This window comes from Lycorma delicatula, chromosome 3 (assembly GCF_047948215.1).
Source record: "Lycorma delicatula isolate Av1 chromosome 3, ASM4794821v1, whole genome shotgun sequence".
NCBI classification, from domain to species: domain Eukaryota; kingdom Metazoa; phylum Arthropoda; class Insecta; order Hemiptera; family Fulgoridae; genus Lycorma; species Lycorma delicatula.
The window spans coordinates 2,126,293-2,138,498 of NC_134457.1; the positions used below are offsets into that span (position 1 = coordinate 2,126,293).

The window sequence follows — 12,206 nt, forward strand, 5'->3', positions numbered from 1 at the left end:
TATCCAAAATAATATAGTGAGCTATAGTTCAGCAACTGCATAGGAGAATGGTTAAAGTACAGTAGTGATACTGTAAATCTAAAGAAAGTAATTGTAAGACTATGCAGTGGAAAATAATATCTGAACTGACTGACAGCTCATTAGAACTTAATAGAATATAGCTCTGAAAAGTTGCAGACTTTTTTGGGGGGATCCTTGTAATCTTCTGTAACAACCATACAGTGCAAAATGCTTTATATACCAGTCAATTCACAATCTGTATTTGTGTATTGTTTAACCCACAAAGTATGCAAATTTCAGCTGAGAATTTCGTAAATTGGATTTTCTTTTTGATGTATTCAAAAGTAGAAAATAAAAGAACGATAACAAACTGGTGTGGAAAGACCTTAGTAAAGATCCACCAGAGAAGACCGATAGAAAATTTCTTAATGGCTAAAGCAAGCTGAGTGTGAAGTATGTAACAGAAATAAACTAGCACTACAAGGAAAACATACAAATTATTAGTACCTACTGAAGCAATACTACTCAGTTCTACCCTGATTTTAGTGCAGGTTATATTTGTAAACATTGTAGCATATTACTTTCACAACACATAAGAGTTCTGTTAAATTTTCACATTCAGTAGATATTCTGGATCCAGCAGTTTGTAAATATGATAACACTTCAAGATCATTGAAACTAACTTTCACTTATACGTAAATAGTTTTTATGTAAATCATAGATCTAAACGTTAACTTTTTGTTATTAAAATATTCTTTTTTAGATCATTTTTTTATATTCTTATTGATTTTTTTTCTGTTCAGGTAACATTTAAAGGTTTAAGGAGCGAGCTAGTTTGTGGTGAATTGCAGTCAGTACAGGTTGAACTTCATAATTGTGGCTCGACCCCAGTATCTCGTATTATGGTTGTTTCTTCAACACCGCACCTCTTTTCCATCGGTGATAAAAGACCCAGTGGTATCTGTATAATACCTTTATCAACACCATTAGAACCGCAACAGACAGCAGCAGTTCAAATGTCACTTCGTGCTCCAGATCTTAAGGGCTCATCATTTCTTCATTTATTATTCTATTATCAAGGCAATTATGAATATAAACGTCAAGAGAAAAATCGTCCAAGGTTTCTTTTTTTTTGTTATATATTTTTATATATATTTTTTTATGATTTATTTGACCTGTTTGATAAACTTTCCCATTTCTTTTTAGTAGAACCTAATCTTTTATCCTGAAAATACTTTTTACAAATTTCATCTTTAGTGATGCACATTCACATTGTAATCTATCTATTGATAGCTGTAGATGCGTTATTATGTATCTGACTCCTGTGATGATATCTTTTAAGAGATTTTTACCACAAACTTCTTTCTTCTGTGTATCATTTAATTATAACCATTACATTTCCTGCTATCTACTTTACCTATTATTTACACCCAGAATGCTGATTTTACTTACATACTTATTTATACCTAACTACCAACCCGTAAAAAAAATTCTTCTTCAACATCGAAACATTTGATAAGCATTTGTTTGTTTTATAAAGAATAATAAAATTCTTTCAACTTCTTATTTACTATGTTCTCTAATCTTAATATAAGGATTATAACAAAATTGACTTAAAATAAAAGTGACGTGATAAAAATAGAGAAAAAAGTTAATATAGGAAAGAATTTTCGTTTGCGTATCTGCATTAATTTTCCATACTTGCTTAAGTAAATGCCTTTTATGACCTACAGATTGAGAATGCAAATTATCATACTGAAAGGTAACGCTCTTTTTAAGCATTCTGTAATGTTTGTACGGCTTGACCACCAAAGCTTTTTTTTAGCATTACATATAAAATGTTTAAGCAATTGTGGTTAGAGGTTTCAAATATTCTGACTGAAAAATTTTCCTGTGGTCTGAAAACACTATGACCTTCATTTTCTGGTTTTGCAGTACTGCTTGTTTTTTTGGTTTTTTTTTTGCCTGTCAAGTAAATAAGTATGCATTTGATCAACAGCAGAAAGGCATGTAACAAAATTATTGACTGTTAATGGCAATCGTACATGCTACATTGTTCTGGATACTGGTTTAATTTGCAACGCTTGTTGAAGTTTGTTTGGAATAGCCCTTAATAATATTTAATGCATCCTTTCTGTCATATCTCATTACCTTTATATTACCATAGCATATTTTCAGTTTGTTGTTTTTGGATTGTTTTCTTAAGTGAATTCTTACCTTACCGTTCAACTTACTTTTAATTCATTATTCATTTAAACCAAATATTTTCATCAAGTCTTAACATTTTCTATTCCACAATTATTTCTCTGGTTTAGAATTTTTCCATTAGTTCATTCACTAGTCTTTTCTAAACGTATTTCCTTTCACCAGTCATTTTCTTTCACTGTATTATATGTATCTGATCCTTGTGAAATGTACAAAAAGTAAAAAATTCTTACCTTCCGGTTTTTCAATCACTTTTCCTTAAAATCGTAAAAATTCTTTTCTATTACCCATTACATATCTTTTATTGATTGTGGATATAATAAAGTTATAATGAAGTATTATCATATTTCATTGTGTCATTACATCTTCCTCCGATCTTAATTGGATCTATCATCTGATACTTCTACTTCGTCTGTTTTTCTCTTCAAACCACTATTCTCTTAATTGCAGTCTTCGACAGATATGTTTTTTCTCAACCAGTGTCCTAGCCGATTCATTTTTCTTTTTATATTTGTAATAATTTGTTTTCCTTCCCAATCCTTCAAAGTCTATTGTAAATAGTATTTTAAATTTAAAGAATTATTACATTTTTAATGTTAATTATATCAAACTTTTGTGAGGTTCATAGGTTACATATTTGAATAGCCTCTGCTTGTACAGAAAAATTATTTTTGTTTAATTACGTTTAGCTCATTTAAAAACCAATGATTTCTTTTTCAACGGTTTTAATTCCAAACTAAATTCATGTTTAAATTGTTTTAAGTTCATATTTATTGCCATGACTTTCACCATTTTAAAAATTATTGAATTTATGTATACTTCTCTTATTTTCTCTTTAGATTGTTTTTATAATACTAATTCCTAGGCATCCGCATTTATTTTATTCATATTTCCTTATTTGTTTTATATTCATATTTATTAGTTTATTTTAAAAGTACGAGGTATATCTAGAAAGTAAGTTTTATTTCTAAATATTGCCGCTGCACCACTACAATTGTGATTCTATGCATGCATATTGAGTCACTTGATGTGTTAAGAATGGGTTGATGCCATTCTTATTAGTCGTCTGGTCTGTACTCTTCTTAGTGAGTTTTTATATTGTTAAAGAAAATTAAGACTGTGTTAAATTCAGTCTGTGATCCTTTACATGAATGCAAGGAACAATAAACCAGTCAAAATTTTTTATCATATTTGTAACATTTAAGGAGAAAATGCAGTGAATGTTTTCGTGATATGAAGATGGATATCGTTAAATGAAGGATGCGATAACATACATGATGAATGGAGCAGATGACCATCCTTGATTACTGTTGATTTGATGTATGCAATTCATGATAAGATTAAAGGGAACAGATAATTCATCTTCACATCTCCTTCTGTTCATTTTCCAGAAATTTCACATTCACTTTGCACATAATTGTGTCTCAGAAATTGAATTGGAAAATGCTCGCCTACACACTGCCACTACAATCCAACAACCTTTCTTCACCATTCCTCACAACCTTTGGCTGGGAACAGTTTGATCATCCTCTGTACAGCCCAGTCCTTGAATCAAGTGACTGTCACATCAGTTGTCAGTTCCACATTGACAACAAGGTCAGAAAAGTTGTCTGTAGCATAAGCCATGTAGCTTATGTGACAGATAGCATCATTCTATGATAAGGGGTACAACTTCTTTTGCCCCTCTATGATAAATGTTTCAATAAGGGTGTGAGCACTGTAGAAAAATAGAATACGATTTTTACTTCAGAGCAATAAAAATGTTACATGAGTTTATTCTTCACCGTTTTTAATAGCTCTTTAGAAATTATATTCTGAATAACCTTTCATAATAACCTTGCATAATATTTTTAACTATTCGTAAGAATATATTTTAAATATATGTTCTCACTTCTAAATTTATCTTAGTCTCTTAATAATTAAACTAAGAAACTATTTTTTCTTAATTGAATTATTTAAGTAATAGATTGTTTAATGCTCATTTCAGTTTGTATTTGTGTCAAAGGGGTCTATTTAAAAACTTGCTCACAGTATTGCTTGTAATTACAGGAAGCTAAAGGACAACATAAAATGTATACAAATTTACTGTATTTGAAATTACAATTTTTACTTTCATTAATTTTAGTTATCCTTAATTTGTTCTCTCTTTTGAATTAGTGAATAGTAAGTATACCTTAGGATTACATTTCAAGTAAGCCTGAAGCTAAATATATTCAATTACATAATTTACATTACAAACTCATTTAGATAACATTATTGAAAATTTAGGAGTGAATTAATAAATAAAAAATAAAAAAATGAAGAAATTTTTTTAAAAGTTTTGTAATTATAATCATGAATGTAAAAATTAGAAATTCATAGAAAGAAAAGATGAAATATTGTATAATAACCGAGTAAAATATTAATAAATTACATTAATTAACTTATTAATAAATTAATTGTTTTCACTTATATATTGCATATTTTTTATTATAAAATAATTAAATATATGATTTTGAATTTTGACGTATGAATTCATAAACCAATTTGTAATTAGAAATTTAGTTAACTGAAATAAAATTCTCAGAAAATTAATTACGCATAATTAAAAACAAATGCAAAAACATATTTCAAAAATTAAAAAATTAGTTTACAGTTTTAATTTTAATATGAAATCCAAGTATTGTCCCCTAGACACAGCTATAATAAAAAGGAAAGCGGTATAAAGCACTAATTTACAAAGAATTTCCCCTGCGATAAATTATGGAAACCCCAGATACAAACAACAGTAACACAAAATTAATATAACATTTCAATTAACCAATTTCAAAAAAAAAAAATTAATCAAATATGTTATAAAAACCAAAAATCTTTAAAAAAAATGAATCTCAGTTGAGAATCTGAAACAAAAGCCATAGGCAATGCATAGCTAAATACTCCAATTTATTTTCAACCAAATTTTGTTAAAAACTTATTTTCAACCAAAAAAACTAAAACTAGTAGTTCATAATTTACAGCAGAGCAGGCAAATAAAAAATATTTAAAAAAAAATAATAATGGATTTATCGGCATGAATTCTATAATTTGAGAAAACCTATTGTACAACAACTAGTAATAATAAAGGTAAAAGCTACTCAAAAAAAAAAAAAAAAAAAAAAATACAAAATTAAATATATAACATTAGAATACAAATATTACTGATAATAAACACTGTAAACACTCTTTACACTGTACAGTGTTGATAACCAGTTTTTCAAATTTCTTTTAAATAATTTAATGTTTAGAGAGTTTTTTGTAAATACAGGTAGGTAATTTATTAAAGATTCTTGGGGAAAAATACATGTAAAATTTATTAAATGTAGTAAAATTTGATTTTGGCATGTGAAAAGTCATGCCCAAATCTCAACTATTGTTGGTATATATTAATTTCTTTTGGTTTGCTACCACTTCTTTTGTAAAACAAATTCAAAACTTTATATACATACAGATATTGTAGTGGGAAGATATTTAGATTAAAAATTTGTCTCGAACGTTCAGTTTCAGCTTGTTTTGCAATTATTTAAATAATTTTTTTTTTGTATGTAGCAATGGGAATTAAGTTTATATCAAAAGCCGCTCTGTAACAAGTTAATCCATAATCTAATATACTTTGTACCAAAGAAAAATAGAGACTTCTACTGATCTCTTGAGGGCAGAGATTAGTTAGGAAGTAAAAAATTCTTATAATTTTATTTAACTTTTTCGTTAAGCTGTCTATGTGGAGTTTCCAGGAAAATTGTTCATCTATGAGAATACCCAAATATTTTGTAGAAAATTCTCTAAGTATGGGGGAACATGTTTGGCATGCACTGTGTGAAACAAGACGCTGAAGACACCTAAGTAACCGAGTTAAAAGAGTCTTGAGATTTTCTTAGAGAGAAATTAATGTAATTTGTTTTTTGAGTGTTCAGAATCATTTCATGTTTAGAGAACCATAACCTTAATTTGAGAAAATCTTCTTCCATAGCACCTTTATTTTCTAACCAAGATGTACCATGATAAAATAACGCAGTATCATCTGCAAAGAATATTATTTTACCGTTAAATCTTCCATCACATAAGCTGTTAATATATATGAGAAACAAAATTTGGCCTAACATGGTTCCTTGAGGTACTCCAGTTTTAACAAAACTCCACTCACTAATCTGTTCTCCTACTTTAACAATTGTTTCCTACCTGATAAGTAACTTTCAAACCACCTATGTGCCACTCCTCTAATGCTATAATTCCACATTATTTGTAATAATTTACTGTGATCCACCATATCAAATGCATTTATTTTTATTTAGTGCTTTTATTTATTTTTTTTTTTTTGTAGCAAAATAACTCTAAGCACTATTATATTATTAAGTATTATAACACTGGTTGTATTTTAAGCGTACAAAATATAATGGATTGCAATTAATTGTGTTCTGTATAGGAATAAGTTCATTATCTTAAACTTATTCAATTGTTAATTATATATAAAAGCATCCCCATCGTGGCTTCACTCACACTATATGGTTACTTGCGTCTCCTGTCATGGTTAGGGGGTGTTTAGTCAGTTATGGCTCACTTTGCTCACCCTTCCCATCTAGCCAGTACCCCCTGTGTTAATTTTTATTAAACTCATGCTTGTGAGAATAATAATAGTAAATAAAAATTAAAGCCTATTCAATTTAGAAAAAAATATCAGTGTAATTTCTTCAGAGAAACAGATTAGTCAGTATCTGAAACTTTGAGTGATCTGAAAAATACAGGTTTCAAAATAGTGAGCTCCCATCTTATAAATGTTACCCGGCCTTCATATGGGTGAAAATTTGTCTGGTTTTTAGCACTACCTGACTAACACCACTAAGAGGAGTAGATATTTCATTTCTCTTTTTTTTTTAATTTTTGTTATTTTATGTTTTTTAGTCAAGTAACTCTATAAGCAGATGCAGCCAGTTGCATCGCACATAAAGTAACAGTGGCTGTGTTGGTTGAACCACGCCGTACACCATTGCACCCCTTAAAAACTTGAAATAAAAAAAAACTGAAAATTGTTTTTAAATATCTATCTGAAAATTATTTACAATCCCAAATCTACTGAATGTGTCGTTTAGTATTGTCGGAAATGGGGAAAATTGCAATCATTGTTCAAAAGTTTTTTACCTCTCTTCATGCCTTTCAAAGTCAGATTTTGAGAAATCAATAAATTGGTTTTTAGATATCCACATGAAGATTACACAGATCAAAAATCAAGCTGATATCCTCATTTGTTACTGAGAAATTCAAAACATAGTAAATTTCATTGCTACTCCATTTTAACCCTCTAAACTTGGAATTTCAAAAAATCCTTTTTTAGGTGTGTTCTTCTTCTTTTTTTAAGTTATACTCCTTAGTTTTTGCTGGGTGTTGATTATGAATCTGTCATTGACATATTGTTTTATATATATAGTATTTTCATTCTAATTACTTCAGTATTGATTTATACTAATTCACTTTGTGTTTGAAAATAAAGCAATGTGAAATAGATATTCACGCAATTATGTATAAATTGTATTTATTGAATTTATATAACATCGGTACAGTATAAAAAACATTTAGCATATTACATATTGTTTAATTTTATGTTTAATAACAGCAATGTAATGTCAGAGTCAGCATCTGGAACGCGACTGCCCCCAGTCATTCTTGAACAGTGAGCAGAGAGGTAAATCCACTAGAAACGCTTAACACTTTGGTTAAATTTAAACCTTGTTTAAAGAAAAGTAATAAAATAAAACCTTTTTCAAAATGTATTTTAACATTCCAGAGAGGAAAGTATAACATAATAAACCGGATAAGGCTATTTCTAGTTCAGTGTAATTAACTATTAATGTAAAATGTGAAAATAAAAGTAACTATCTTCGATTGGATTACAGTGTTAGAAATTATAAATGAAATTTGTTTTAACTTGCCGCACCCTGAATTATTCATTTGTTATTTTATTGTATACCGTAATTTATTAATTTTTCTGCAGGTACAGATTAGTAAGACACTCTTGGCCGATATCTGTGTATGAATCACTTCAGGTATCTGCAATAGCTATTAGGAGTTGTTCATCATGTCATAAGAAGGAAACACTGAATCTTCGATTGCGTGTAAAAAATAATAATCAGGTATTTTCCACTTTTTCATTTTTTTTTTTTTTTATTATATAGAATGCAATGGAATTGACTAGATGTAAAACTGGCACACAAAACATTCGGACAACACAGTGTTTGTATGGTTGATTCATACATCAGTCCAAAGTGTTCAAGTGTCATGGAGTTGGTTAAGTGAGCATTGTGTGTTTGCTCTTGAGTGTTTTTATAAAAATTGTGATTCAGCTGCTGTAATGCAATGTAAGTTAAGATACCGTTTTAGCATAGAAATTAATGCAAAAATCCCAACAGATCAAATGATTCTAAACCGGTTAGAAGGTTTAAATTGACTGTTTCTGCAATGCCCCAAAAAACTTTTGGCTATCCACAACATATTGTAACACGTAGATTTACATTTACATTCGTTTAAAATTCAAGTGGTTAAAACATTACTCCCTCTAGATTTACATTAATGAATAGAATTTTACACAGTGCTTTTAGAAATGATTAACACACAACCACAAATTTTATACAATTTAATAGTCTCAGATGAGGCCTGCTGTTTATGCAAACGAAAACTCCTCTGTGTAGCAAGAGTTTGTTGTTGATTGAATTGTGTTTGGTGTTTGATTGAAGAGTTTGTTGTTTGGAATATGTAAAACAAATTGTTAGGGATGTAGGATGTAGAGGGTATACTGAAATGAAACGACTAAGACTAGATAGGGAATCTTGGAGAGCTCCAAACGTGGCCTGTCTACACAATTTTTCCCTTCTACCTGTCCTTCCAATATTAAAGCGACTATTCCAGGATGCCTTAGTATGTGGGCTATAAGTCTGTCTCTTCTTTTAACTATATTTTTTCAAATGCTTCTTTCTTCATCTATTTGCCGCAATACCTCTTCATTTGTCACTTTATCCACGCATCTGATTTTTAACATTCTCCTATAGCACCGCATTTCAAAAGCTTCTAATCTTTTCTTCTCAGATACTCCGATCGTCCAAGTTTCACTTCCATATAAAGCGACACTCCAAACATATACTTTCAAAAATTTTTTTCTGACATTTAAATTTATTTTTGATGTAAACAAATTATATTTCTGACTGAAGGCTTGTTTAGCTTGTGCTATTCGGCATTTTATATCGCTCCTGCTTCGTCCATCTTTAGTAATTCTACTTCCCAAATAACAAAATTCTTCTACCTCCATAATCTTTTCTCCTCCTATTTTCACATTCAGTGGTCCATCTTTGTTATTTCTACTACATTTCATTACTTTTGTTTTGTTCTTGTTTATTTTCATGCAATAGTTCTTGCGTAGGACTTCATCTATGCCGTTCATTGTTTCTTCTAAATCCTTTTTACTCTCGGCTAGAATTACTATATCATCAGCAAATGTGTAGCATCTTTATCTTTTCACCTTGTACTGTTACTTCGAATCTAAATTGTTCTTTAACATCATTAACTGCTAGTTCCATGTAAAGATTAAAAAGTAACAGAGACAGAGAACACCCTTGTCGGACTCCCTTTCTTATTACGGCTTCTTTCGTATGTTCTTCAATTGTTACTGTTGCTGTTTGGTTCCTGTAAATGTTAGCAATTGTTCTTCTATCTCAGTATTTGAATCCTAATTTTTTTTAAATGCTGAACATTTTATTCCAGTCTACGTTATCGAATGTCTTTTCTAGGTCTATAAATGCCAAGTATGTTGGTTTGTTTTTCTTTAATCTTCCTTCTACTATTAATCTGAGGCCTAAAATTGCTTCCCTTGTCCCTATAATTTTCCTGAAACCAAATTGGTCTTCTCCTAACACTTCTTCCACTCTCCTCTCAATTCTTCTGTATAGAATTCTAGTTAAGATTTTTGATGCGTGACTAGTTAAACTAATTGTTCTGTATTCTTCACATTTATCTGCCCCTGCTTTCTTTGGTATCATGACTATACTACTTTTTTTGAAGTCTGACGGAAATTCCCCTTTTTCATAAATATTACACACCAGTATGTATAATCTATCAATCGCTTCCTCACCTGCGCTGCGCAGTAATTCTACAGGTATTCCGTCTATTCCAGGAGCCTTTCTGCCATTTAAATCTTTTAATGCTCTCTTAAATTCAGATCTCAGTATTGTTTCTCCCATTTCATCCTCCTCAGCTTCCTCTTCTTCCTCTATAACACCATTTTCTAATTCATTTCCTTCGTATAACTCTTCAATATATTCCACCCATCTATCGACTTCACCTTTCGTATTATATATTGGTGTACCATCTTTGTTTAACACATTATTAGATTTTAATTTATGTATCCCAAAATTTTCCTTAACTTTCCTGTATGCTCCGTCTATTTTACCAATGTTCATTTCTCTTTCCACTTCTGAACACTTTTCTTTAATCCACTCTTCTTTCGCCAGTTTGCACTTCCTGTTTATAGTATTTCTTAATTGTCGATAGTTCCTTTTACTTTCTTCATCACTAGCATTCTTATATTTTCTATGTTCATCCATCAGCTGCAATATATCGTCTGAAACCCAAGGTTTTCTACCAGTTCTCTTTATTCCGCCTAAGTTTGCTTCTGCTGATTTGAGAATTTCCTTTTTAACATTCTCCCATTCTTCTTCTACATTTTCTACCTTATCTTTTTTACTCAGACCTCTTGCGATGTCCTTCTCAAAAATCTTCTTTACCTCCTCTTCCTCAAGCTTCTCTAAATTCCACTGATTCATCTGACACCTTTTCTTCAGGTTTTTAAACCCCAATCTACATTTCATTATCACCCAATTATGGTCGCTATCAATGTCTGCTCCAGGGTAAGTTTTGCAGTCAACGAGTTGATTCCTAAATCTTTGCTTAACCATGATTTAATCTATCTGATACCTTGCAGTATCACCTGGCTTTTTCCAAGTGTATATTCTTCTATTATGATTTTTAAGTTGGGTGTTGGCAATTACTAAATTATACTTCGTGCAAAACTCTATAAGTCGGTTCCCTCTTTGGTTCCTTTTGCCCAGCCCGTATTCACCCACTATATTTCCTTCCTTGTCTTTTCTAATGCTTGCATTCCAATCTCCAACTATTATTAAATTTTCATCTCCTTTTACGTGTTTAATTGCTTCATCAATCTCTTCGTATACACAACCTCATCATCATCATGGGAGCTTGTAGGCATATAGACGTTAACAATCGTTGTCGGTTTAGGTTTTGATTTTATCCTTATTACAATGATTCTATCGCTATGCGTTTTGAAATACTCTTCTCTCTTCCCTATCTTCTTGTTCATTATGAAACCTACTCCTGCCTGTCCATTAATTAAGCTGAGTTAATTATTCTAAAATCACCTGACCATAAGTCGCCTTCCTCTTCCCACTGAACCTCACTAATTCCTACTACATCTACATTTGTCCTATCCATTTCCCTTTTTAAATTTTCTAGCCTACCAACCTTTTTTTTACTTCTAACATTTCACGCTCCGACTCGTAGAATGTTATTTTTTACTTTTCTGGTGACCCAGAAAAGTTAGTTTCTATTAAACATTTTTAATATTTATAATTCTTGAATCCATACGCTGATTTTCAAATTTCATATTGTTTTTTCTTATAGTTCTGTACTTGTATGTTCATCAAGCCGTTAAATTTCCAAATTTATCACATTTTAAGATTTAAAATTTTTTGTATCGGATAAAGAATGAAAGTTATTATGATTCATTTGTGACCTTCCCACTCTAAATACATATATGAATATAATTTTATTTATGTTCTATTTTTTCAAATTTTTAAACTTAATTATCCCAATTAATACTGGTTTGATTTTCATCATTCAGATTTCATCGTCTTCAAATTTTTTTGTAACTTTTTTCTATTTTTAAGTAAGTTCAGTTATCACAACCATTTTTCATTATGATTAAAAGA

General features: G+C 30.1%; 1 protein-coding gene across 5 annotated transcripts in view; it reads left to right on the forward strand.

The window, feature by feature from the left end:
• Positions 1–12,206, forward strand: part of l(3)76BDm (trafficking protein particle complex subunit 8 homolog l(3)76BDm) — a 130,430-nt gene that overhangs the window by 91,626 nt on the left and 26,598 nt on the right. For all 5 annotated transcript variants that reach the window (XM_075359351.1, XM_075359353.1, XM_075359352.1 and 2 more), the window contains 2 exons: positions 804–1,120; positions 8,207–8,345. In XM_075359351.1, the coding sequence (XP_075215466.1) occupies positions 804–1,120; positions 8,207–8,345 (456 nt within the window). The remainder of the gene's footprint in view (positions 1–803; positions 1,121–8,206; positions 8,346–12,206) is intronic.